The sequence below is a fragment of the Polypterus senegalus genome, chromosome 14 (assembly GCF_016835505.1).
Source record: "Polypterus senegalus isolate Bchr_013 chromosome 14, ASM1683550v1, whole genome shotgun sequence".
NCBI lineage: Eukaryota > Metazoa > Chordata > Cladistia > Polypteriformes > Polypteridae > Polypterus > Polypterus senegalus.
The window spans coordinates 30,773,979-30,801,537 of record NC_053167.1 but is presented as its reverse complement, the minus strand read 5'-3'; the positions used below and the strand labels follow the sequence as shown (position 1 = coordinate 30,801,537).

The following is a 27,559-nucleotide window of genomic DNA, read 5'->3' as shown; positions in this document are numbered from 1 at the left end:
CGAAGGAAAAGCCGCCGACAAAGAGGGACGGGTTGTGGCTGACGAGTCTGCCGCGTAAAGGAGAAGGCAGATCGCAGCCGGCTTGTAGTAGCCAGCCGTCCCTCTGAGGACTCCAACTCCCAGGAGCCTTTGCGCGACCCAGCGGAACACGTGCCTGGAGGCGACGTGCTCATTGGTTCCGGCGCCGAGGGTAAGCGAAATGCGAAGCGCAAACAACTCCGGCCGTAAACATTAACTGTCTGGACTTACGGGGGCTCGAGGAATACCTCGCACCCCTACGGTGTTTCTTACAGGACTTACAACAGCTGAAGGAACGTGTGGAGGACTTGGGAGCGGCGGCTGCAGCCCGTTAAAGGGTCTACAGGACTACGAGCGGCTGGGCCGGGAACCTCCGGAGATGATCGATGCGGGAGTACAGGTGAGTCCCTCCCGTGTCGTAGAGTGTAAGGGGACACAGTGCGATCGGGCACCGCTGAGAATGAGTAGCGCGTGTCAAAGCACTGTGTGCCCGACAAGGGACTGGGGCATGATGACCGAATGGTCGGGGACTGGAGCAAACGGCCCGGGGCATGCGCGTGGCGTGGCTTTCCGGAGCAGTACGGCTCCCGAGGACCCGACCGGTCTCAAGTGCGGGTTAACGCCGGTGATAGGAGTGCCGGGGGAAGCGCCGCTCGTGCCGGTGCAGCTGGTTGGTGCTGTACATCGGGCGAGCGTAGGGCAACGGGTGTGCAGACAGCAAAGAGGCTCTCTCCTTCCCATAGAGAGCCTCAGGCTGAGCGCAAGCCCCAAATCAGCGGAGATCCCCAAAAGGAAAGGTGGGTCTCCCGCAGGCCGCCAGGCGGCATGATGACTTCCCTGGCAGGTGAAGGGGCGGAGACGACGCTGGAGTTCCCGAGATGTTTTGGTCCCGCAGAGGGAACAGCCAGGAGGACTCCGTCGGTGCTATAATTGCCGGCGACCGGGCCAGAGGCGCCATTGTCCCCGGAGACAGGAAGTACACCGTCCCTCCAAGGTTCGCTCGAGGACAGGGACAACGCGTTCAAGGCCCGGATGACGCGTCCTCCTGGAATGCCCCAGAAGTCGTCACTAAGGGGAACTGTGGAAGACTGCCGGCTTCCGAGGCCGTCCGCACCCCAGGCCGACAGGAGGAGCTCTCCAGACAGCGGATCGTGCTCGAGGTCCAGCAGGGCCTTATGGACTCTGTGGTGTTTATTCACAGCCCTGCTGGATACCTTGGGCGCCACCAGGAGTCGCTGTGGGGGGACTTATCGGCTCTGTTGTGCCTTATGACCGGGAGTACGCCACGGTCATATGGCGTGCTCCCGGGTTGAAGTAATGGACTGATTGCCCTGACCCGGAAGGAATAGGGAACTGTGGACTGCTGGGACAGGCACACCTCCGGGTCAGGGGCTATAAAAGGACGCTGCCTCAGTCCAGACACTGAGCTGTGCTGGGTGGGAGAGGAGCAAAGTGTCTGGGCGAGGAGGAGAGGTTATTGTGTGGATAGTGTTTATTAGAGTGTGTTTATTTGTAGTGTGGAAGGTGCTTGGTGCACTGTGGGAAAAATAAAAAGGTCTTAGACTGTTACCTGGTGTCAGGAGTCGTACCTGAGGGTTCGAGGGTGCACTACTGCCCCCTACTGCCACAAAGAATATATTAGAAATGAATATTAGTGTAGAAATTAAGGCAAATCAAGTATGCCAAGCAAATGATTAAATAAATGCATATACAGTAATCCCTCCTCGATCCCGGGGGTTGCGTTCCAGCACCCCCCACGATAGGTGAAAATCCGCGAAGTAGAAACCATATGTTTGTATGGTTATTTTTATATATTTTAAGCCCTTATAAACTCTCCCACACTGTTAACATTATTAGAGCCCTCTAGACATGAAATAACACCCTTTAGTCAAAAGTTTAAACTGTGCTCCATGACAAGACAGAGATGGCAGTTCTTTCTCACAATTAAAAAAATGCAAACATATCTTCTCTTCAAAGGAGTGCGTGTGTCAGGAGCAGAGAATGTCAGAGAGAGAGAGCGTGACAGAAAAGCAAACAATCAAAAAATCAATACGTGCTGTTGGGCTTTAAAGTATGCGCACCGCGATAAAGCAGCCGCAAAGAAGGGAGCAATGTGAAGGTAGTCTTTCAGCATTTTTTAGAGTAGCGTCCGTATCTACTGTGCAAACAGCCCCTCTGCTCACACCCCCTCCGTCAGGTGCAGAGAATGTCAGAGAAAGACAGAGAAAAGCAAACAATCAAGCACCGCTCGGGAAGCACATCGTATATCATTGAGGAGTTTTAGTTAATACGTAATACATGCTCTGATTGGGTAGCTTCTAAGCCATCCGCCAATAGCGTCCCTTGTATGAATCAACTGGGCAAACAAACTGAGGAAGCATGTACTTTAAATTAAAAGACCCATTGTCCGCAGAAATCCGTGAACCAGTGAAAAATCTGTGATATATATTTAGATATGCTTACATTTAAAAGCCGCGATGGAGTGAAGCCGCAAAAGTGGAAGCGCGATATAGCGAGGGATCACTGTACTATATTTCTTTTAATAAAAGCTTAGCTTTAAGCCACCATTATAACATAGCTTGAAAGTCTAGAGGAGGAAGTGACACCATGAAAGACCATATATGGAATAAAGAACATCTGCCCAGTTGAAGAACCAATCAAGAATAAGCAAAACAGAAACTGGAGTGAAAAATAGACAGTATAGCCAGGTGCAGAATGAGCTAATTGAACGAGGTCAAATTGATAAGAAATTGTTATAAAAACTTTGATTGCTGCAATGTTCAGGGCTCAGCTCAATTTGGCCGTATTGGGTTGAGTCCTTGTTATTTTTTGTGTTGTTTTATTGCAATAAAGCTTTAAAACTCTGTCTGACTATCCTGAGTCCTAATAGCCTTTAGTTTTAGGTAAAAAGCCTTACTGATGATGAATTTTTCGCCACGACAGTATCTTCGTTTGGTCACTTAAAAGCATTTTTGTTTGGCCATTAAAAAAAACAAACGAACAAATTAAAGAATGCTATTATTTTTGAAACTTAGTCATTATAGTGATATAAGATAAGAAAAACATACAAAGTTATTTAAAAAATACAGTGCCTATAAAATGCTTCTACCCACATTTGCTTTAGGGTGGGGTAGCGGGCAGAAATCAGGTGAATTAGGAACATAACATTTTCATCCAGCACCATCCATCCATAATAGAAAAATGGATGTATTATGGCACAGCAGTGCATTTATCTACAACAGACTGTAAAATAAAATGGATTTAGTCTACAAAGATAGAAACACAAAATAGTCTCAGAGCTATGATTGGTGCTTTATGTGATTCTGTCTAATAAAAACTAAATGGTTATAATAAAATATTGAATAAATTATTCTACATTTTAATTTGTAATTAAGTTCCAGTTATTAGTCTTTATGTTGACCACAGATAAAAAGTCCCAGCTACTTTCTGGTATTATTACTTTCTTGGTGCTCCTGCAACAATGTTTTTAATGATTTTTATTATGTCATAAATGATGCAATTGCATTGTCTTGGAAAGGCAGACATTTCTTTTCTTCACTGGCTGTTTTATAGAGGCATTTTGGAGTTCAATCAAAAATTAAACATCAGCAAAAATAGGTGTGGAAATCACACATACGACTCTGTAAAGTCGGAATACATTGTGAAAATATTTTTAAAAATTAGGAAATTACATTGATATTGTATGCGTCCAGCTCACATTTTGATGGAGTGGAAGCTCACCGAAGGACAGCGGAGGAAGGAACATCCCTGGAAGACATGGAGAGCAACATTTCAAGACTACCAAACTTGTGGTGTAACTTGATACTGATAGAGCCAGATGGTCATCTTTTGCTGCTCGATGTCCCACTAGAGTTGGACGAACTAAGGATTATATACCGCACATAGGAATATAAATAAAGAGATTACCTATTGTACACAAGTACACTATACGTTACCATGTTTTTCCAGATGGGCCTTAAAGTTGTGTTGTCTTAGCACTACCTTCCCACACTTAGGGCAATTCCAGTATGTCCTTTTCTGCTCTTTCACTTCTTTGCAGAAGGAAGGAATGAATAAACTTTTCTATCAGCCAAGAACATCAGTTTCAGTGTGCACTTTACCTTAAAACACTTAAAAAAACAGGTATTATAAACAGAACATCAGATGGAGGACTTGGGGGTCATTGATTTCACCAGACTCAACTGGAGTATTAAAATTACCTGGATTAAAATATTTCTTTAAAATTCCTCTAGTAAATGGTACTGCATATCCAATTCTATTTTTACCAAAGTTGGTGGGTTACAGTTCCTGCTTTTATGTCACTATAAAATTAGTAAACTGCCTATAAAGTTGTCTGCTTTTCATCAGCAAGTTTTGTTGAGTTGGCGTTTCACTTACAAACATAATTTTTCTCTGCATAGTTTTTTCCTGTGGCAAAAGAAAATCATTATTCTTAGATAAAGGTTTTAATAACAATGTATGATTGGTTCACCAGTTATTTGATAATAATCCTATGATTGCCTATTCTGATTTTTGTTTAACATTTGGTAATATTTCTTCAATAAGAGAATATATAATTTTTTGTGACTCTAACCCAGATGGTTTTATTTCATCAATTAAAAGCAGCCACACCATGATAGACACGTTCTCATTTGACAGATTTTCATGATCTTTAAATGGAGTTAACATATTGGACAAGTGTTGTAATAATAATTTTATGAGGCACTTATTAGTTTATAAAACCTACCTTCCAGTAATTTATAAATGGTCAACTCAACAAATAAAAAATAGTCACTCTATATGGAATTTTTCTTATAAGTTTTTTTTTTTATATAATAACAAAATTGGAGAATTATGGTTTAAAATATTGCATAGATATTATTACCCTGTTAATAAAGCACTCTGTAAGTTCCTTGAGGTAAGTGAAGCTTGTGTATTCTGTAAAAGGGTTATAGAGTCTACTGAACATTTATTTTTTCATTGTGTATTTATTATTTCCTTTTGGCTCGACCTTCTGCGGTGGGTTGGCACCCTGCCCAGGATTGGTTCCTGCCTTGTGCCCTGTGTTGGCTGGGATTGGCTCCAGCAGACCCCCGTGAGCCTGTATTCGGATTCAGCGGGTTAGACACTGGATGGATGGATCGACCTTTTTCTAGACTTGCAAAAAGAATTAGTAGAGATATACCCCTTGAAAGTTCCTACAAACTTCTATGTCTTAATAATTCCTCCTTTAACTCAAGACAGTGTATTATTAACTTATTATACTGGATAAATTTTACATACACAAGATGAGACTCGCCATAAGGGTACCATAATTTATAGCTTTTGTACGCACTGGAATATTGAATTATTCCCGACTTTAATAAAAGTTTTCGACCACGACAAAACAAAAAGTTAAATACGGCTATTTCTTTAAGGCTTTTCAGCTTCATTTAACGTTAATATTTTAATGTAATGGCTACTTTGTTTTTTTATTAAATGTTTAAAATGGTAGAATATCCATGTTATACATTTTTGGATGTGCAAAGTATTTAATAGCTTCATTTTTGGAAGGAGAAAAAGTCTCCAGAAACTAACCTTTTCAACACAGGAAATACTGAACACTTCCTTGCGCTTTTCAGAAGAGGGTTTAACGAGAGCGAAATCGCTATAGACACCAGCTGCCAATATTTCAAATATTATCTGTTAATTTTTAACACTGATATAAACCATATGTACCATTTATTCTCGGCGACTAAATCGACTTCTAATTTTGTGTAAAGAGACTAACATATACAACATCCTGGGCTTTCACAAGATACAAACGCGCCACTCTTCAAAGCTTTTACGGAAATGACGTCTACTGAACGTCAACAGACGCGCATCCTAAGCTAGTTAACATTGTGATTTGATGCGAGTCATCGTGAAAAATTCACATAAACATTTTATCTAATCTATGTTTAAAGCTTTGTGCTGAGTGAAGAAGAAAACACTTAAGCAAAGGTATATACAGTTAAGCGCTCCTCCCAGTGACCTTAGCCATGCAGTTTACATCATCGACACGTTAGATTCGCAAGGCACTCTGGGCAAACGAGTCCATACGGGGCATGTGAAGAAAGTGCAGAGTGTGCTTATGTTTGAGTGGCCCTTTCTTGCTGGAAACATCCTACATGTCCAGGTGATACATAACAAGGTATTAGCACTATTTCAGAATTATAGTTTTATCGTTTATACTGCTCTCGGTGGTGAACCAAGTCATATTGTCAGTCGATGTTTTAATTTACGCCATGTGTCCCAAATATAAAAATGTTGGTAGATATGCGTGGTCAGTATGACCGTTTATACATTTTTCAAGTATGCGAATTAAAGAGTGATGTGTTATGATTGTCAAACTCGGGTGCAAATGTTGCTTTAGCGTATCATTCTTAAACCTGCAGCGCTGTGTTCCTAGACTCGCTTACAGAAACGTCAAATGGGCTAATTTGGAATCGCCTGTTCATCTTCGGGGATGCAAAAGTATAATCAATAAACAAACCCAGAACAAGGTGTCGGTGTGGCGACAGTCCTATCCACTGCGCCAACGTGCGTACCTAAAGGTCGTCTTACTTTCGTTGAAATGAGAAGCTTTGCTGTAAGTCATCGGGTAAATTTCAACTTCTTATATTGCTGAGCTGTTTCGTTACTCACTTACTTTGTTAAATCCTTTAAAGAGATACCTACCATTCGCCAGTAGTGAACTATACAGACGCCGGCTGTAATTGTTAGTGATAATTAATACCATATATAAGGGTATATGATTAAAAAACAGTATAAACTCCTCTAAGTTTACTAGAAGACAATGTATGTGATATTATGTTTAATACACAGCTTTATAGATTGTAAACAATGCAGCTTAAACTCTGTTGCGCGAAACCTTCTAACAGTTCCGTGATCCATCAGTCATACTGCCTTATATCAATTGTAGCTGCTGGAACAACGAGTGGCGATCAGCGGATAAGTAGAATTTGACGCCACAGTGGTTGCATCTCTTGCCTCACTGATCTGAGCTCACCCATACCAGAAAGCGGAGGTCCCGCTGACTGTCATGATAGTTGAGGGAAGTCTGTGTTGTATGATGCTGTCGTATTTGTCGTTTTGCGCATAAACTAAACGTATTAATTTTACTGTGGTTAATTTTATTTATGTATTTGCTAATATCATTAAAAAACTCAAGTTAGATTATTTTATTTGTATTACATGTTCGCTGGTTTTCGTAAAATCAGATTTTTAGAGACTTTGGGATGGTCTGAGAAGAGAAATAATTATATTCTAATCAAACAAAAAACACATGCAGATTGGAACATGTTTGCTACCTTGCAATCATACTTTGGCTTTGGAAACAGTTTAACATATCACTCCGGGAACCGAAGACAATATTTGACAGTTTAATAAAGCAGATGGCCCAAAGAAAAAAAATGGATACAAAGAATTGAAAATAATTTCTTTGGTAACTTCAGGACTTTACTGTCCAAATGGATGAGGCCAAAAAGAGAAATAAAGACTACAATTTTAAGCAACTAAAATTTATTGCAGTTAATCATTTACAAAATGTTATTAGTTAAATTTGAAGACTATTTTCCTGAGAGTCAGAACTGACGATGTGAGGATTCTCCATTAGTTTAATCCCAATTAACAAGTACACAATTAACTTTAATTGAATAAAGAATATATGTTGGATGATAAGACTAGTATCCTTATTGATAGGTTAAATAATCACAGTCAATGTGTACTTTTAAGTCAGTAAGCATTTAAGATCCTCCCCCAATCTGCTTCTACATTCTTATGTGAATGTAGATTTTTGACTGTCACTGCAATGAAAACAAATTATCAAAATAGGCTTAATACTCTAAGGCATCTGCATTAAGACTATGTTTAATAAACTACAACAACAACAACAACAACATTTATTTATATAGCACATTTTCATACAAACAGTAGCTCAAAGTGCTTTACATATTAAAGAATAGAAAAATGAAAGACAATTATAAAACAAAATAAATCAACATTAATTAACATCGAATAAGAGTAAGGTTCAATGGCCAGGGGGGACAGAAAAAAAAAACTCCAGACGGCTGGAGAAAAAATAAAATCTGTTGGGATTCCAGACCATGAGACCGCCCAGTCCCCTCTGGGCAATCTACCTAACATAAATGAAACAGTCCTCTTTGGATTTAGGGTTCTCACGGAAGGGCTTGATGATGATAGTCACGTAGAGTTCTGCCTTTTAATCCATCCATCATTGTTGGAGCATCATGAAGCTTTGAGTAGGTGGTGGTGGCACAGGCCACCACCACAAAGAAACCGGAAAAAGAAACAGAAAAGAGAGTAGGGGTCAGTACCGATTTTAGAGCCACCATGAATAGTTATTTTGAGGAGATTGAACATATAGAGTATCAGGATTAAGTTAAATTATGATTAAAATGAAGTTATAAAAAGGCCATGTTAAACTATACACCATATGTTGATCATTTGTATCATAAAATACCAGCAGATTCTTTTCAATTACATTCCATGCCTGAAACAGTTCTTATTGTTTAATTTTTTCATAAATATATGCTTTATATGCAGATATTCATAAATATTTTTTTGATTAAAATATTTGCCATGTAACTGTTTACTTTGCAGTTTCCTCTTTTAATACTTCATAGGGGTTCCACAGATCAAACCTTTTTTGTATATTGCTCCATCATGCCATAAAGTTTAAGAAACACTGCCCTCAAGGTTTTTATATTTTACATAATCAAAAACATTGAGTCAAACTACAGAAAGTTTAACAAATTGCATGTGGTGGGCCTGAAGCTGGAACATGTCTAGGAACAGGTGGGCTCTGTTTTAATACTTAGTTGTGTCTGTATTAAAGCTGTTTTATTTTAACAGCCTTCTTATTTGTCAGTTTAGCTACAGTAATTACAGAAGTGGAATACCTTTCCCCTAGAGGTTGACCATGCAGTGCCAGTTTGCCAGCTCTGTCTTCCTTTCTTCTTTCATCAACTATCACCATATTCTGTGGTTTCTCAATGGAATCACTGTCTCTATCTATCTATCTATCTATCTATCTATCTATCTATCTATCTATCTATCTATCTATCTATCTATCTATCTATCTATCTATCTATCTATCTATTAATTAATTAATGAATTATCATTATTAGAAAAAAAATGACCTGTTGTTGGTGTAGGTGTGTGCATGTATGTGTCCTGTAGTGGACTGACTCTCTCTCTCTCTCAGTCCAGGGTTGATTTAGTTTTACACTCAGTGCTGCTGAGATAGGCTGTTTCACATTGTAACCTTAAACTGAAGTAATGTTGAGGAACTGGATGAATGGATAAAAAATTCAAAGTATTATTAAAAAATATTTGAAAATAAAAATGTTTACTTCTTAAAATACATTTTAGTGCCAATAAAAGATGTTTTATGTGGTATATTTTAATTATTTATGTGGCTGATACCACTATTTAAGTAATGGTAAAAAAAAATAAAGCATTTATCACAGACAAAAGTTACAAAGCACTGAACAATAAAACATAGAATAACATGAAATATCAACGCAAAATACAAAACAAGGACAATATATTAAACACCCACAGATGGCCGTGCTACCCAGATGCCTGTCTGAACAGATGTGTAAATAGGTTCTACTGATCTCAATGTCATTGGAAGGTTGTTTCATAATCTTGGAGCAATGTCTTGAAATGCACGAACCCCATGTGCCCTTAATCTGGTATGAGGAACTGAAAGGAGATCTAACTGAGCAAATCTTGAAACATGGCCTGAGGTGTGGTGCTGAAGGAGAGTCTTGATATATTGGAGAGCTTGACCATGCAGAGCTCTGTAAGTAAGTGACAGAATTTTGAACTGCAATCCTAAATTCCACTGGTATCCAGTGTAGAGAGTGTAAAATTGAGGAGATGTCTGTCGGTTTGTTTGAATGTGTTAAAAGCCTGGCTGCAGCAATTTGGACAGGCTGAAAACAAGAGCAACCAGCTTTACTTGGACAGGTAAAGAGGGAATTGCAATAGTCCAGATGTGATGAGTTGACATCATGGATAGGCATTTCTATCTCAGCCCTGGTAAACAACAGATCTCAACTTGGATAAGTTTCTTAAATGAAAACAAAAACGACGACTGAGACACCTGACATGCATCAGAAGCTGAGATTGATCAAATTTGACATCTAAATTACATAGAGATGCATGAGAAGAGGAGGAGATAGTAGAAAGGTTTTGCCAGGTGTAGATCAGGAGGGGCAAAGATTAAAACCTCAGATTTCTGAGCATTTGGCTAGTAGCCAATTATTGACCTCCTTTAGACAGTCGACCAAAGAAGACAACTTGTGTAGTTGTTTCAGTTTTAAAAAACAACAGAGCTGAATATTATCAGCATAAAAATTACATTTATACCATTTAAAGAATTAATCATTTGAGCTAGAGGAAGAATGTACAATGAAAACAACATAGGTCTGAGGGCAGATTCTTGGCACACCCCACAAGGCAAAGAAGCAGAAGTATACTTGCCCACAGAGAAACCCCTGTCAGATAAATTTGAGGTAAACCAAGTCACGACTGAACCAGTGATACCCATAGAGTAATTTAACCTTGCTAAGAGGGTCTTATGATCAACCATGTCAAATTCTGAGCTAAGATCAAGGGGTGCTAACACAGAACACTCGCCTGCGTCTTCAGGTTTTAAAAAATCATTGTACACTTTAAGGAGAGCTATTTCTGTGGAGTGATGCTTGTGAAAGTCTGACTTCAAGGGATCCAAAAGGGACACAAAAGCTTATTAAAAATAGCTGTTTTTCAATAATCTTCTCTAAGAATTATGAGAAAAATGGCAATTTAGAAATATTCCTGTAATGTTTAGGCACAGAAGGATCAAGATTAGGTTTTTCCAAAAAGGGGCGAACAACAGCATGTTGGATACAGCCAGATTGAAAAGAGCAATACTTAAATACAAGTGGTTACATTTATTTTGTGTTTCCAATTGCAGCACAGTCCGCTGAAGTGACTTGCTTATAGTCACACATGGTCACTAGTGGGATTTGAACCTACAAAATCAGGGTTTATTATTATCTACTAAACCATGCCAGCTGCCCTATTTCATCAAATAAAAAAGAATAGATGTCAAAGTAGGAAAGCATCATTGTAAAAAGTTATTAGCCTTGACAGGTATGTGATAAAGAATACAGTTGTATGTGTTACAGTTGTCTAAAGCAATATATTGTACATAATTGCTTTGCAAAAACAGTATATGGTAATGTTTTTAATTCACTTAATCCACAACTTTTAATGTTGCATTAAAAAGAAAAAATAATTAAACTTGAAATCAAAAGGCTGTGAACTTTCTGACAGTTATACATGAACATATTATGTTATAGTTTAATTATAATTTTTTAAACAAATCAGCATTTTGTGTTCCATAAAGTTAGTTTTTTGTGAAGTTGGAACACAAAAATGTTCAACATCAGCTTATTTAGAGGAGAAAAACAGCTGAAAACATGATAAGATTACACATTTCTTATAAGCAGTATTTCGTTTTGTCATAAATGCGGTGTATATATTTTTCAATATCTGTGTGGGTGATTGTTTTTTTTAATTGTTCATGTCAGATATCAGATTTGTGCAATTGTTTATCTTCCTGCATTATCTCTTATTAAAAACAAACACCCTTCTCTTTTTTAGATCCCTGGGGGAAATGGTACTTTAGCAGGTGAACTGTTTGGTCCTTTAATAGTTTGTTTATTTGACTGAATCCTTACTGTTGCTTTTAATGAAGATCTGAAAATGATGCAGCGAATCCTTCTAGAGGAAGGCAAGTTTATATGGAGGAAAACCTTATGCAGAAAATCAGTTTTTCATTCTTCCCTGAATAAACCATTTCCACCTAATGTTCTCCAATCAAGTGTCTTTGCCACCAGCTGCATTATCGGCGCCAAAGCAAGAAGTCTTCGAAAAAATAGAGAATATTCAGAAAAAAAGCTGGTAAGGACACCTTTGTATTCATGCTGTTAAAAGAAGAAAATACAGTGTGTATAATCAGTATACACCATCCTTGGATTTTTTTTCTTAATCTTCAAAGAACTCTTTCTTGATATGCAAGTCATCCTCACCAGTGACATGTTTGCTAACAAGCTTCTGCTCCATTTACTAAACATGCATATAAAAACTGTTGTTATAAAATTACTTAAAATAGTAGAATGTATCTGACTGCTACAAAAAGATACCCAGTACAAACCATTTAAATGTACCTATAATTTGGTTTTGACAACACAGTCAACATTGCATATGGTCCATAAATATATTAAATAATGGCCACGCAAAGTAATAAAGAAAAATATAATTTAACATTGAATTCAGTATATAGGCAAATGCTTTCCATACAGGATTTAGCCTGGTAATTTAAAGTGAAGTATGCTTTAGCAAATAATTCATACAAGGCATGAGAATCTGAATAACAGTAATCAAATAAATCAGTAACAAAATATACTAGATTTTTTGTTGAGAGAATTTTCATTGTTGGGCATTTTTATATCTGTCAGCGTATTCAGTATCCACATAAAAGTATTAAACAGCTACTCTAAAAATGTCAATTTTTCTCTAAAGAATCATCAACTTTAGGAGCTGGCACAGATTGAGCCTGTTAGGAAGAGAAGCATGCCTTTAACCTTTTGTAAGAATGGTTATGTTATAAGACAGCATGTCTTAAAAACACTCTTGAAATGTAATTACACACAAATACAGAATAGTTGCACACAGATATTTTAAAAACACTATCCCACCACCAACCTCTAAAGACTCAAATGGGGTGTTGGTACCACCAAATTAATTATGCTTACATGTCAATTTGTTTCACTTTGATATATTTTAGGAGGAAATTAGGTGTAAAGATATTTCTAAAAGTTTTTTGAATAATAATTGTTTTTATGTTACTGTTTTTTGGTCTTCTGTGACTAACCAGTTTGTTCCTCATCTGAACACAGACCCGATATTTTGTGGACTATCGTCGAATAAGTTTTGTAGGAGGACATGGTGGAAAAGGAGCATGCTGTTTTCATAGCGAACCCCGGAAAGAGTTTGGGGGCCCTGATGGAGGAAATGGAGGTGATGGAGGAAGCATAATTATAAAAGGTACCGGTATTTCTCTGGGTTGAAAAGATGTTCGCCAAACCTGAGTATCCAGTAAAAATCCCTGTTTGGATCATGAGAGGATCCTTGTGATTTAGCCACATCTATTTTTTTAATAGTTAAATGAACAAATATTCATCCTTTTTTATTTTCTGTAAAATTACATATACAGTATACTGTATGAATTTGAATGAAGTCAGATTTTTGGCCTACTCTCGTACTTTAACAGATTCAGATACACATATGCATAGGGATCCTATAGACAAGTCTAATTGTCAGGTCACCCCGCAATATTCTACTTAGAATCCCCCTTCATATCCATACATAGATATCATAATTTAGACAATGATAATGCTTAAATGCATCACATAGTATTCTACAGGAATCTCTACTTAAAGACTTGCTATCACCAGCACTTACAAATGTGTGGGTGTAATTGCGACGCAATTAAATACGAACTCTTTTAGTTATATGCTACTTACCAACCAAACAATATGTTCTGTTTTTACTGCAGTTGTCTTTCTTTTGAGGAGCAACCTCTGGTCTTGATAACACTGAGCAAGGAAAGCGGTGAACTTCTCACGCAGGAGTCTTAATTTTCAAATTATTATTTCAATCACTCAAGGCCTTTAATGACCTCTTGGGCACAGGCATCAGCAGTGTGTCTGTCTGTTGAGAGAGTGTCAACCTTGTTGAGAGGTTTGCTTACCTTGACAGTGATATTCATGTCTGTGGTGACTTTTCCTATGAAGTCAGTAGACAGATTGAGAGAACAAGGAGGTCATGAGGTCGCTGGAAAGGGGTGTGTGGCACTTCCAATATCTGTACAAAACAACAAAGGTCCGAGTCTTTATTGTCCTGGTGCTCCCTGTCTTGTTGTATGGTTGAGAGACATGGACGCTATCCAGTGACCTGAGACAAAGACTGGAAGCTCCTGATATCTTTGCAAAAGGACAAAGGTCCCAAGTTTTTAAGAGTCCTCGTGCTCCCTGTCTTGCTATGTGGTTGTAAGATATGGACACTATCCAGAAGGCTGGACTCTTTTGGTACTTAGTCTCTTTGGAGAATCCTTGGGTACCATTGCTTTGAATTTGTGTCGAATGAGCGGTTGCTCATGGCGTCCTGAATGAAGCACATTACCTGCATTATGAGGGAGCATCAGTTGCAGCACTACAGCTTTGTGGCGCAATTCCCTGAGGGTTATGCAGCTTGCAGGATGCTCATTGCTGAAGACGCAAGCTTCTGGACCAGGCCAAGGGGATGCCCACGTAACACCTGGCTGTGGCAGATAGAGGGTCATTTCTGGAGGGTGGGACTGGACGGCGTCTCTGCCTGGGATGTTGTTAACCAGGATCCTGGGCTGTTTCATCGTGTGGTTGATGCAGCAACATGCTGTACCAGTGCCTGCTCACTGACCTGACCTGACCTGATCACTCAAGATAAAAGAACAAGGTATAGAAAATATAAAAGCAAAATCGAATTATTAAGGTATAATAATAATACCAAATAAAAAAAAGTATAGTAGAAAATAAAATTTTTACTAAGTCTGGATATAGTCCTTAGAAAAAGTTTATGGAAAATGTCAAGGATTGGATGCTGTCCTAGATGGTTTTTGTTTTAGCAATCACTTTTATTTATAAGATGCTTTCACTGGTGAAACAGTCACATGTGTCTCGGTCTCTGGCATTGCTCTCTGTTCTCTTATGATGTTGCCTTTACCTGTCTCTCTTGGTCCCTCAGACAAGCCGTAATTATGCTAAAATGTGTACATGGGGCTTTGGGACATGTGTTATTACACACATTTGATTGGCTGGCAGGTACGCAGATGTTATAAAGTGGTAAACTCTTCTCCTTCGTTTCCACTTATAGATTACTGATGCAATTCAGGAAGAGATGACACTTTGATGTTAATTGCCCCTGTAAGTGTCCTGTAAATGCAGTTCATCTTGTTTTTCTGAGCAAAATATAATAAATGATGTACTGTAATTATCTATTACTTAAAAAAAATGAAGATCTGGCACTCCAGGGCAGTAATATAGTGATACTGTATATTTAAAAGATGTTAGAATAAACAAAGAAACCAGAGACTCAACATTTTACTAACCTTGCTGACTATTCAGTATTGGTGATAGGCATTCACAAATAAAAGAAAAATAAATGTTCAGAAATTAAGCCACCATTGTAATAAATAGTGTTGATCATCAATGCTTGTCGAAGCATTTTTCACTGCAAATATGAGTGCTGTGTTCACTGGTGACCTTGTTTGCTGAAAATCTTCCAGGAAATTCAGCTGACCTAGACAATTTTTTTTTTCCCCAAAAGTGTCCCATGATGCTTTGCAAAGGCAGTTTGACATCTAAATTAATCCTTGGAATGGGCTACAAATTAGGCAGAAAATTGGGAATACATCTAAACACAAAACTTGTACGCAGAAGGAAAAATTGGGAGTGTGCTTTCCTCGACTTTCTCATATACTGAGACAGAGGAAAAGGTCATCAGAACTCCTTTTGTTGTGCAATATTTCTCAAATATCATATCTCTTTGTTCCTCATCATAACCAATTGATAACATAACAATCATTTATCTCTATTTATAATCAAACTTTATATTAAAATTATTTTTTCCCACTTGGGAAGGTTGAAAATGGTGGTGGAATTTTTTCAAGATTACATATGCATTACGAGATTACATGCCAAGTAAAAAGAGTTATTGTCATCTAAAAACATAGAAAAAATGTTGTTGCAATTTATTTTTATCTAGGTAAAATTGCATTTAGCTGCATTTAATTATGATAATGATGGCAGAAAAAAAAAATCTTAAAATTAAATGTATTATCAGGAACATGACAGGGACGTAGCAGCTTATTGTTCCCATTACATCTTTATATTTACATGGTATGTTCAATGTTTACACGTTATTTTTAAACTGATGATGTATAAATTAAAATTAATAATAGTTGTTGAAAGAATATGCATTATATTGAATACAGTTTTTAATATAGTGTACACATTTATATTTCCATTACAGTACACCCCCTAAATTCACAGAGTTTATGTTCCTAGAGCACCTGCGAATTGTGAAAAACCGTGAATTTTGGATTTTGGTTAAAAAAATGACTATTTTCATAGTTTAAACCCTAAATATGCCCCCAAAACACTTTCATTTAATTTCAAACTCGGCTTAATACATTACCTAAAATTAAAGAATGTAAAGGTAAACTTGTCTCGCACAGTGTTAGAATGTAAAATACCAATGTTACCGCTATACTTACTGTAACTCAGGCAAGTGCGTTTTCATTGCCAGAAGCCTTTAACCCTTAAACTGCCACATACTTGGGGGTTAATGCATCCCAAGACGCCAAATACTTTTTTGCTGCACTTTAAGTAAACATTACAATTAACAAAGAAAAAGTAAAATTTTAATGGAACACATTTTTTGTCATGCAAAGAGCATTACAATTACTGCAACACTGATCATTTTACACACTGCTAATGAACTGTAAAAACTATTTAAAAAAAACTACTGGAAAAATATGTACAAAGTGCAAGTGACGCCATGGATGAAACTCAGTAAATCACCAAGCCAACTGCGTTTGAACTGGCTGCACGCAAACACACAGAGGAAAGTGCTGATGCTTGCAGGCTAGTCTAGTGCAGCGGCTCAATCCCAGGGACCGTGAGGCTGCAGTACTGCAGAGTGTCACACTTGGGTCACAGAATTGCACAGAAACACAGGAGATTGTAGAGACAAGAACTTTATTCAAACACTTCAAACAAACATGTCTCTTTCAGAAGTTAACAGTATGCAGTTATTTATCGATTAAAGAATAAACAAACATCATTGGGGAGCACAACCCCCAACAGGAGCAGAGAATGTCTGGGGGAGGAGAGAGAAATAAAGCAATGAGGCAAAAAGGACAGGTGCTGTTCAGGCTTTTAAGTAAGCATAGCGCGAGAAGCGTATCACGCGACAGAGCAGCTGCAACTAAGGGAGCAATGTGAAGGTAATCTATCAGTGTTTTTAAGACGGTGTTTTTGAGGAGTGTTTGTGTCTTCTAGGGGTGCGTTTAGCCCCCCTGCTCACAAGGGGCTGGCAGTGGTCATGAGCTGGCTGCTCAATGAATCTACGGCACTGACTGATCAACTCCTGCGTGCTCACAAATGGCAAATGGCATTGGGAAATGACTACTGTATAGCCATTGTGGCGGTTTAAGGGTTAAGAGGAACAAAATGTAAAACACAAGAACACTCAGCTGGAGATGCATCACAGTCAATCAGCAGCAAGGAAACATGAATAACGATGTAGCGGTCCAGTGCCACTAAGTTTCACACTGTCGAGAAGACAGTGATTTATTTATTTTTTTGGTGGAGATTTCAGGGACGCACCCAGCCTTGACCGTCATGACCCATGCGCACTCACAGAGACAAAAATCAAGCAAACTGGTAATCAAACAGCAAATAAAGAATGTAATGAAAACAAATGAAATAAGAAAACAACAATAACACCCCTGTTCCCCTTACCGTAATTACACATTAAATACAACAAAGCACAAACAAAATGCACAGAGTAAATCATGAAAAAGTTCATGAAAATTGGCATCATATAAAATGTAATGATGAAAATAGATAGTCCAGAGATCTGCATGTTGAATAGGAATGTAAATATAGTCCTACCGGTAGTTCCTGAAATGATGAAGATGGGTGGACATGTTCAGGAGCGCTCCTTTCTTTGCAGAATGGCCATGAATCCACTTACAGTCCTCATGTACACAAGCAGGCAATCCAGATGCACGAAACAATCCAGGACAAAATGAATACGTACAAATAACCCAACAGAAGGCAGACAGACAGGAACTTGAAACACAAATTACAAAAACTTTATTTTTGCTTTTGTTCTCCGGCTCCCTTTTTTTAAAGCCGTGCTGACATCCTTTGACCTCAACAGCCCCAGCACCCTCAGCAAAAGACCAATTAGAGCCACTGCAGGGACTGCTGGGAGTTGCAGTTTCAAATTCTATTGGCTACTTTCACCATCCCAAGCTGCGGTTTTCTCTACTGTTGCTTCCTGTTCTCTTTACAGTACAGTATTGCCGCAAAAAAGCCATAAAAATTGCAGAGGATATTTGAGGTTTCCGCTAACAATTATTGGTTAGGTTCTAAGGAAAAATCCGCGAATGACTGAGGCCGTGAACTCTGAAAAATTAAAATTAAATTTACTCTAGTTTTCCTAAAAGTATAACATAATAATCTTTAAACGGGTATGCAACTGATTCTGAAGGCCTTTGCTTTCAGTGAACCACAGTCATAAGAAGTAGTCCTGAGTTTGAGAAAATCTTGCTAGTAGAATGGACATTCTGTTAAAATTATTAGATAGAGTGTAAAATCATTCACAAACTGACTAGAAAAAAATATATCTAGTCCTTTGAGGCTTTTGTTAAAAGCAGTGTTCATGAAAAAATCATTGTTCATAACATCATTAAAACAGTGCTAAAATGGCACGTATGGAAAATGGAAACTATTGTTTAAAATATAACATACTGTAAGTACCCGGATGACATTTTTTTTTTTGTTAATTTTCATAACTTTTTTTAATAACTGGCATTTGTAGTATGTTTGTAAGCCCTACTACAGAAAGGAAAAGCCTCCAAAATGTAGTGTTTTTTATTAGCTTGCTATACAAGTCTATCTCATTTAGGTAGTTGCCCATCTAGTAAACTGCTCTCAAAATTGATCATTTAGTGGTTTGACTACTTTAGCCAATAATTAGGCGCAATTTAAGACATTCTTGCCCGGTATACATATGAATATGGCGCTTACCCTTTGGCTAAAGTTTTTAGGACACAGATTGCACTGAAATATAACTGTCATGAAAATGTCTCTAAAACATATTAAATATAGAGAAAAAAAGTATGATGCCTAGAAACATTCCGCAAAAACGTTAATGAGAAAAGCATGAAATCTGATGGTTTATTCCCATTGTAATTACAAATGTTTGTCTTTGGGCATAGTTACGGTCATTACAAAGATTAATTTGGACATTTATCGTTTCAAACTTCAATTTGAAATTATATGGTTAATATAGATGTCCAAGTTGCTTGATTTACAGTATTACTGATTTTAATTTTAAGTTATTAAGGTAGTTCCTTTACAGAGTAATGGAAATTTAAACTTTTGGTGAAATTTAATAGGTGCTATCATTTTTCATTTAAGGATATTCTAGAAGTTCTTTGAACAGTTCATTTGAGTCTGTAACAGACGCTGTAAATGTATGGTACTTGTAAAGGTTACCGGTTTTTTGATTCAGTTTTATTCTGTCAGTCGCATTCACTTTTGACCTGATCTGACACTGCTGTTTTCAAATAAAGACGTGCTATAGCAGAGGTTAACTCAGATGAGGATGAGGGTTCTATATCGGAGAAAGAGAACAAAAGCCACAAGAAACGTCGACTCACAAATAAAATCAGTGCAACTGCACCAGGAGTAAAGGCGAAAGATGGCAATGTTTGTTCATGTAGAAATACCAGCAGGTTTGCTTTTCTTTAGTCTTTTGTTAAAAGCATTGTTTAAAGCAGAAGGCAAGTCTACCAAACAAAGTTCTTATCTGCTGATTCCCAAAAGTCCCATTTGGCATTGGAGTTTACTGTGGATGTAATTCTGTTACACAGTGACCATGGCAATTCTTAGAGGTCTGCGTGCTTTATAATTATAGAAATGACTGCTTTCCTGGACAGTATGGTGGAACAGTGGTAGCACTGTTGCCTCCTGGTAAGGAGACCAGTGTTCATGTCCCATGTCCTCCCTGTATGGAGTTTGAATGTTCTCCCAGTGTCTGCATGGGTTTCTTCCAGGTGCTCCGGTTTCCTCCAATAGTCTAAAGACTTGCAGGTCATGTGATTTGGTGATCTAAAATTGGCCCTAGTGTGTAGCTGGGCTGTGCCCTGTGCCAGGTTTGTTCCTGCCTTGTGCCCTGTGATAGCTGGGATAGGCTCCAGCAGACCTCCGTGACTCTGTTCAGGACTAAGCAAATGTTTGAAAATGACTTATGGACTGACTACATTCCTCCTGTTTGTATAAAGTTCTTGGTATAAACCTTTTTGCAAAGTATCTGAGAATAAGTTAACTAGAATGCTCACACTTCTAGACGGCCAATATTACATCTGTCACAGTCATTAAATGTGTTTTTGTGTGTTTTTATTAGAAACATAATGTGTGGCAGTCCACTAAGTATGATAATTTAGAGTACATTTTGACCTTATAAAATAGATCTAGCCTCATGCTATTTGGGCCCATTTTTCTTCAGTGTGTCACTCCTGAATGGTGTTCCTTTACATGTACTTTGTTGAATCAGATGTTTGGACCTCCTTCTATGCTCATTGATGGCTCTACTGAATGCAAGGGAGACTTTTTGACTCTTGTCAGCTGGTGAGCATTCCTTATTGCAGTAACAAGGTTATGACTTTTTCAAGGTTGAGATTATTCATGTCTACAAAGTTTCCAATTCAGATGCAGTTTTATTGAGAGCGGTCCATGGATATTTTTGCTAATTAATCTTATTAATTCATCTAGCAGATGTGCTTTATTGTACCCTGATTGCAAGATTTGTTTGGCAATTGTGTGTGGCAATAGAAGCAGCCATTTTGAAAAGCCACAAATGTTCCTTCAGAACGTTTAAATATGACTGCTGCCTAATCAAAAGCCTTTGGCCATGTTTATATGTATATTTTTCTTTATTCCCAAATTTAGCCCTCATGTTCATTTTTGGTTTTGATTCTAGAAAAGCACTCTTTATTGATATAAAGGAGGAGGAGGTTGGGAGCACACGCTGATAGCACGTTGCCTCACCCACCAAACAACAAACCAACAGATTAAAAAATGTAATGAACTTGTATGAGTTAGATCTGTCTGACCACAAATAAGCTAAAAGGGACAGGTCCACTTTTTTTTTTTTTTCCTGAAAGAAAATTCATAGGTCATTTGACAGATAGTTGCTAAAATTCAACATTACATTTGTACTCATCAGGTTAGTTTGTGAGAGACAATGGATTATTAGATTAACTGTAATGCATATTATTTTCAACAGTGTTTACTTATTTTAATTTCCCTGTGTAGACTGAAAGTCAATGTCAAGCAGGTAAGCAAAACACTTGAATTCACAAAATAAAACAAATGTTTCCTTAATCTTTTAGAAAAAACCCCAAGTTGCACTATTGTTCAGAATCATTTGTTTGAACTCAATCTGATGAACTAGAGATCTAATTAAGTATGACGTTCCTTAGAAGAAAGAAATGACTATCTTTTGTTGCTCTACCCTTATCTTGATAGTGTCTAAATTGCGATTTTAATCTTTATTTTTCTAGACGGTTACTGCCAGCAGAGGTCTCCCTTGTGTTAGTCTCTGATGCGGCCAAATACCCTTGGTTTTAAATTAAGGTTTAAAGTTCTAAATTGCAGCCAATAAGGAAAAAACAGACACTTAGAAACTACAGCATAAAATATAAAAATATTCAACAAAAATACTGAAACATTCAAAAACAATGAAGAACAGCATTTTTAATAAAGCTTTAAAAAACAATCCCTAAAAATATTTTTCAATGTTACTGTTTAAATTCTTTGCATAGACATAAAGGCCGTACTTTAGGAGACAGTCCGTTCTGCTAATGTTTTTTACTACCAGTAAAGCTCTTTGTTAAAATGCTGTGTTTCACCAGGGAAAAGTAGTTATTGGAAGCAGTTCAGTCTTTAGAGCAACTTTCCTCCATAATTCACTGAAGGTAAGCAGGGCATATAACTGGTGGCTATAATCAGCTGTGATGATTCTCAGTCTCTTTAGCTTTGCCTAGTACATGTTTATCAATTCATCCATACTTTGTTTTTCATTCAGAATATAATACTGATTGTAAAGTCTATACTGTACATCATTTTGATCACATTTGAGGTTTAATATGTTTGTTATGGGGCAGCACGGTGGTGCAGTGGTAGCGCTGCTGCCTCGCAGTTAGGAGACCCGGGTTCGCTTTCCGGGTCCTCCCTGCATGGAGTTTGCATGTTCTCCCGTGTCTGCGTGGGTTTCCTCCGGCGCCGGTTTCCTCCCACAATCCAAAGACATGCAGGTTAGGTGGATTGGCGATTCTAAATTGGCCCTAGTGTGTGCTTGGTGTGTGGGTGTGTTTGTGTGTGTCCTGCGGTGGGTTGGCACCCTGCCCAGGATTGGTTCCTGCCTTGTGCCCTGTGTTGGCTGGGATTGGCTCCAGCAGACCCCCGTGACCCTGTATTCGGATTCAGCGGGTTAGAAAATGGATGGATGGATATATATATATATGTATGTGTATGTATATATATATATATGTGTATGTATATATATATATATATATATGTGTATATATATATATGTGTGTGTATATATATGTATATGTATATGTATATATATATATATATACTGCTCAAAAGAATTAAAGGAACACTTTTAATCAGAGTATAGCATAAAGTCAATGAAACTTATGGGATATTAATCTGGTCAGTTAAGTAGCAGAGGGGTTGTTAATCAGTTTCAGCTGCTGTGGTGTTAATGAAATTAACAACAGATGCACTAGAGGGGCAACAATGAGATGACCCCAAAACAGGAATGGTTTAACAGGTGGAGGCCACTGACATTTTTCCCTTCTCATCTTTTCTGACTGTTTCTTCACTAGTTTTGCATTTGGCTACAGTCAGTGTCACTACTGGTAGCATGAGGCGATACCTGGACCCTACAGAGGTTGCACAGGTAGTCCAACTTCTCCAGGATGGCACATCAATACGTGTCATTGCCAGAAGGTTTGCTGCGTCTCCTGCACAGTCTCAAGGGCATGGAGGAGATTCTAGGAGACAAGCAGTTACTCTAGGAGAGCTGGAGAGGGCCATAGAAGGTCCATAACCCATCAGCAGGACCAGTATCTGCTCCTTTGGGCAAGGAGGAACAGGATGAGCACTGCCAGAGCCCTACAAAATGACCTCCAGCAGGCCACTGGTGTGAATGTCTCTGACCAAACAACCAGAAAGACTTCATGAGGGTGACCCAAGGGCCCCATGTCCTCTAATGGGCCCTGAGCTCACTGCCCAGCAGCATGCAGCTCGATTGGCATTCGCCATAGAATACCAGAATTGGCAGATGCACCACTGGTGCCCTGTGCTTTTACAGATGAGAGCAGGTTCACCCTGAGCATGTGACAGAAGTGAAAGGGTCTGGAGAAGCCATGGAGAACATTATGCTGCCTGTAGCATCATTCAGCATGAGCAGTTTGGTGGTGGGTTAATGATTGTCTGGGGAGGCATATCCATGGAGGGTCACACAGACCGCTACAGGCTTGACAAAGGCACCTTGGCTGCCATTAGATATCAGGATGAAATCCTTGGACCCTGGTGCACGACAATTCCTGGCCTCATGTGGTGAGAGTATGCAGGCAGTTCCTGGAGGATGAAGGAATTGATACCATTGACTGGCCACCACACTTTCCTGACCTAAATCCAATAGAACACCTCTGGGACATTATGTTTTGGTCCATCCAATGCCACCAGGTTGCACCTCAGACTGTCCAGGAGCTCAGTGATGCCCTGGTCCAGATCTGGGAGGAGATCCCCCACAACACCATCTGTCATCTCATTAGAAGCATGCACCGATGTTGTCAGGCATGTATACAAGAACACAGGGGCCATACAAAGTGCTGCGTACAATTTTGAGTTGCTGCAGTTAAATTTTGGCTAAATTGGACTAGCCTGCCACATAATTTTTTCACTCTGATTTTTGGGGCGTCTTTGAATTCAGGGCTCTGTAGGTTGATCATTTTCATTTCCATCAAACGATGTGTCATCCTTTCGTTCCTAACACATTACCCAGTCTATATCAGTATAGATATCCAGGAGGATTTCTTTTTCCCATTGAGATCTGATGTGTTTTCAAAGTGTTCCTTTAATTTTTTTGAGCAGTTTATATATATTTATATATATATATATATGTATAAATATATACATATATATACATATATACTTATACACATATATATACATATATATATATATATATATATATATACAGTAATCCCTCCTCGATCGCGGGGGTTGCGTTCCAGAACCACCAGCGATAGATGAAAATCCGCGAAGTAGAAACTATATGTTTGTGTAGTTATTTTTATATATTTTAAGCACTTATAAACTCTCCCACACTGTTAACAATATTAGAGCCCTCTAGACATGAAATAACACCCTTTGGTCAAAAGTTTAAACTGTGCTCCATGACAAGACAGAGATGACAGTTCTTTCTCACAATTAAAAGAAGGCAATAGATCTTCTCTTCAGGAGCAGAGAATTTCAGAGAGAGAGATCGCTCGCAAAGAAAAGCAAACAATCACAAAATCAATACGTGTACTTTTAAGTTTGCCGCGGCATTTTTTAGAGGAGCGTCAGTATCTTATAAGCAAACAGCCCCTCTGCTCACATCTCCTCCGTCAGGGGCAGAGAACGTCAGAGAGAGAGAGAGAGAGATTAAAGCAAACCATCAAAAAATCAATAAGTGTGCTTTTGGAAGCACCGCGATAAAGCAGCATTTCTTAGAGGTGCATCCATATCCACTAGGCAAACAGCTTCTGTGCAAACTGCACCTCTGCTCACAGCCCATCCGTCAGGCGCAGAGAATGTCAGAGAGGGTGAGAGAGAGGCAGAGACAAGCAAACAATCAAGCTCCGTGCGGGATGCATATCTTATAGCATTGAGGAGTTTTAGTTAATATGTAATAATGCTCTGATTGGGTAGCTTCTAAACCATCCGCCAATAGCGTCCCTTGTATGAAATCAACAGGGCAAACAAACTGAGGTAGCGTGTAGCATAAATTAAAAGACCCATTGTCCGCAGAAATCCGTGATATATATTTAGATGTGCTTACATTTAAAATCCGCGATAGAGTGAAGCCGCGAAAGTCGAAGCGCGATATAGCAAGGGATTACTGTACATATAAAATGAGACATCTTGGGGACACCAATCATCAAATAAGAAAATTCAGCTAAATGACGACTCACGCGTATAATAATTCATATCACGAGCTTGTTTGCTTTGTTCATGGGTAAAAAATGAGACAGTAGATACAAATTATTTGAAATTTAGTTAAATGTCAAATTTCAGGGTTGTATGTATTTGTTTGTATCTACGGAAATGCCTTAGCATGAGACCCACCTGTGCAGAATTGTGACCTTGAAACTTGAAAGCCTTTTCCCTATGGCATTTGCAGAAGTATAAGTAAATGTCCACTTAATTTATTTTAATAATTAACATTTCCATATTCTGAGACTTTCCATATAGAGAGACTTTCACATTAACTTTGTTTAGATGGTTGTTATTGTGTAGTTGTTTAGTGTAGAGTATTATTTAATAGTATAGTATAATTTAATGGGGTCATTTAAACTTTTTAATTGGCTCAGATCTCAGGTTAAAAAGAGTATGCTTCATGTATTCACTTGCTTTTGGAGTTGGAGCATAACTTTTCTGTGTTTATGTTCCTCACAGTTTAGTTCTTATTTACTATCCTTGCGCTGTATGAAAATGTTTAATATTCCTGTGGCATAGCATGCATTTTCAGAATCCTTCTGTATTTTTTCAATTATTGATGGTGTGTTATTGTAATTTGCAATTTTCAGTTCATCAGCAGGTGAAATCCCTCTCAATGGTTGCATCTCGTTACCGTGGTGTAGACGGTGAACCCGGAGGAAGCAAAAACTGCACAGGACGGAATGGGAAAACAATGTACATAAAAGTAAGTTCTATTTACAGGCTGTGTGTGCAGATGAGTTAATCACACAATCCAATAAAACATTTACTCTATGATTTGAAGGTTCCTATGGGCACTGTCGTGAAGGAGGATGGAACACAAGTGGCTGACTTGTCCAGAAATGGCCAAGAGTATGTAGCTGCCTTTGGGGGATTAGGTGGTAAAGGAAATCGGTTCTTCCTCTCAAATGAGACCCGAGCACCGTTGACTGCAACCAGTGGTGAACCTGGACAAGAGAGAATATTACAACTGGAATTACGGATTTTAGCACATGCTGGAATGGTAAACAAAGCTTGTGTTTTTGTGTCTCTTTTAGTTAAAGATCCCAATAGAATGACTATCTAATGTTGTATTTCTGTAGTTTATGATTGCTCGTACATTTTTGTTCAGTAAACCATTTTTCTCATTTTAGGTTGGGTTTCCCAATGCTGGCAAATCTTCTCTGTTACGTGCAATTTCTGAAGCTAAACCAGCTGTAGCTGCATACCCTTTCACAACATTAAATCCTCATGTTGGGGTTGTTCAATATCGGGATCATGAACAAGTTGCTGGTACTAACTGCTACAGGCATTTATTTAGTTTGCACTGCTTGTCAGAGTGGAGACATATGTCATAATTTTAATTGATGTGTTTTAATGTGATTTTCCACCTGGCTGACACTGCTTGTTCTAAAAGTTGAAAACTTTGGATATTTTTACTGTTCATATTTGCATTTGTTTCATGTTCATCATTAACTTAATTTATTTCATTTGCTTTTTTTCCCCCCACAGTGGCTGATATCCCTGGCATTATCCGAGGAGCACATGAAAACCGAGGACTGGGTCTGTCCTTTCTGAGACACATTGAACGCTGCCGTTTCTTGCTTTTTGTTATAGACCTGTCTGTACAGAACCCATTTGCCCAACTGGAGGACTTAAAATTTGAGCTGGAACAGTATGAGAAAGGATTATCCAACCGGCCACATGCTATTGTTGGAAATAAAATAGACCTCCCAAATGCCCCAGCCAATTTGGAAGTCCTGAGGCAAAAGGTGTCTCATCGTGTTATCCCAGTATCAGCCCTGACAGGCCAAAATGTGGAGGAGCTCATGCTCCACCTAAGAGAACTTTATGATGGCTACATACAGATGGAAGACATGGCAGGAAGGCAAACTGACAGATGGTGAAGAATGTGCACCTTGTGTGATATGTGAACTCTTTAAAACTTGGATATGTTTCCTGTCCTGCGTTGAACGTGTCTAAATAGTAATGCTGCTGTGTGTGATGTTAAAGGTATCACACCTATTACAAGGAGTGAATGAAATGAACTATTTCATGAAAATAAAATTGGTTGTGGGGAGAGGTTTCGAATTTGTTTGAATGGTGAAAGATTATAAAGACAGTTTCTGGCACAGCAAATTTCATAACACTTGATGAAAGATATCAAAGCATACAATATTTACGTTATTGATGAAAAGGAAAATCATTCAGAACATATTTACCTTTTGACTTGAAACTACACATGCCTATGAACATTAAGAAGAGGACTTTATACCACTAATGAAGCCTGGAGAAAAAAAATATCTTTTGTGTAACGAAGAAAGCATTTAACTGCAAAAAAAAAAAAA

General features: G+C 38.4%; 1 protein-coding gene across 5 annotated transcripts; it reads left to right on the top strand.

Annotated features, from left to right (window-relative positions):
* Positions 1–356: 356 nt before the first annotated feature.
* mtg2 (mitochondrial ribosome-associated GTPase 2) lies at positions 357–27,559 on the top strand. Of its 5 annotated transcripts, none has more exons than XM_039735044.1 (7): positions 357–418; positions 11,719–12,018; positions 13,017–13,164; positions 25,823–25,938; positions 26,017–26,235; positions 26,366–26,504; positions 26,724–27,559. In XM_039735044.1, the coding sequence occupies exons 2-7, from the start codon at positions 11,821–11,823 to the stop codon at positions 27,116–27,118; spliced, it is 1,215 nt and encodes a 404-aa protein (XP_039590978.1). In that variant the 5' UTR covers positions 357–418; positions 11,719–11,820; the 3' UTR covers positions 27,119–27,559. The 5 variants fall into 5 exon arrangements, with proteins under 5 accessions (XP_039590978.1, XP_039590982.1, XP_039590981.1 ...); XM_039735048.1 differs by having other exon boundaries at positions 366–418; positions 11,813–12,018; XM_039735047.1 differs by lacking the exon at positions 357–418 and adding an exon at positions 6,093–6,190 and having other exon boundaries at positions 11,813–12,018.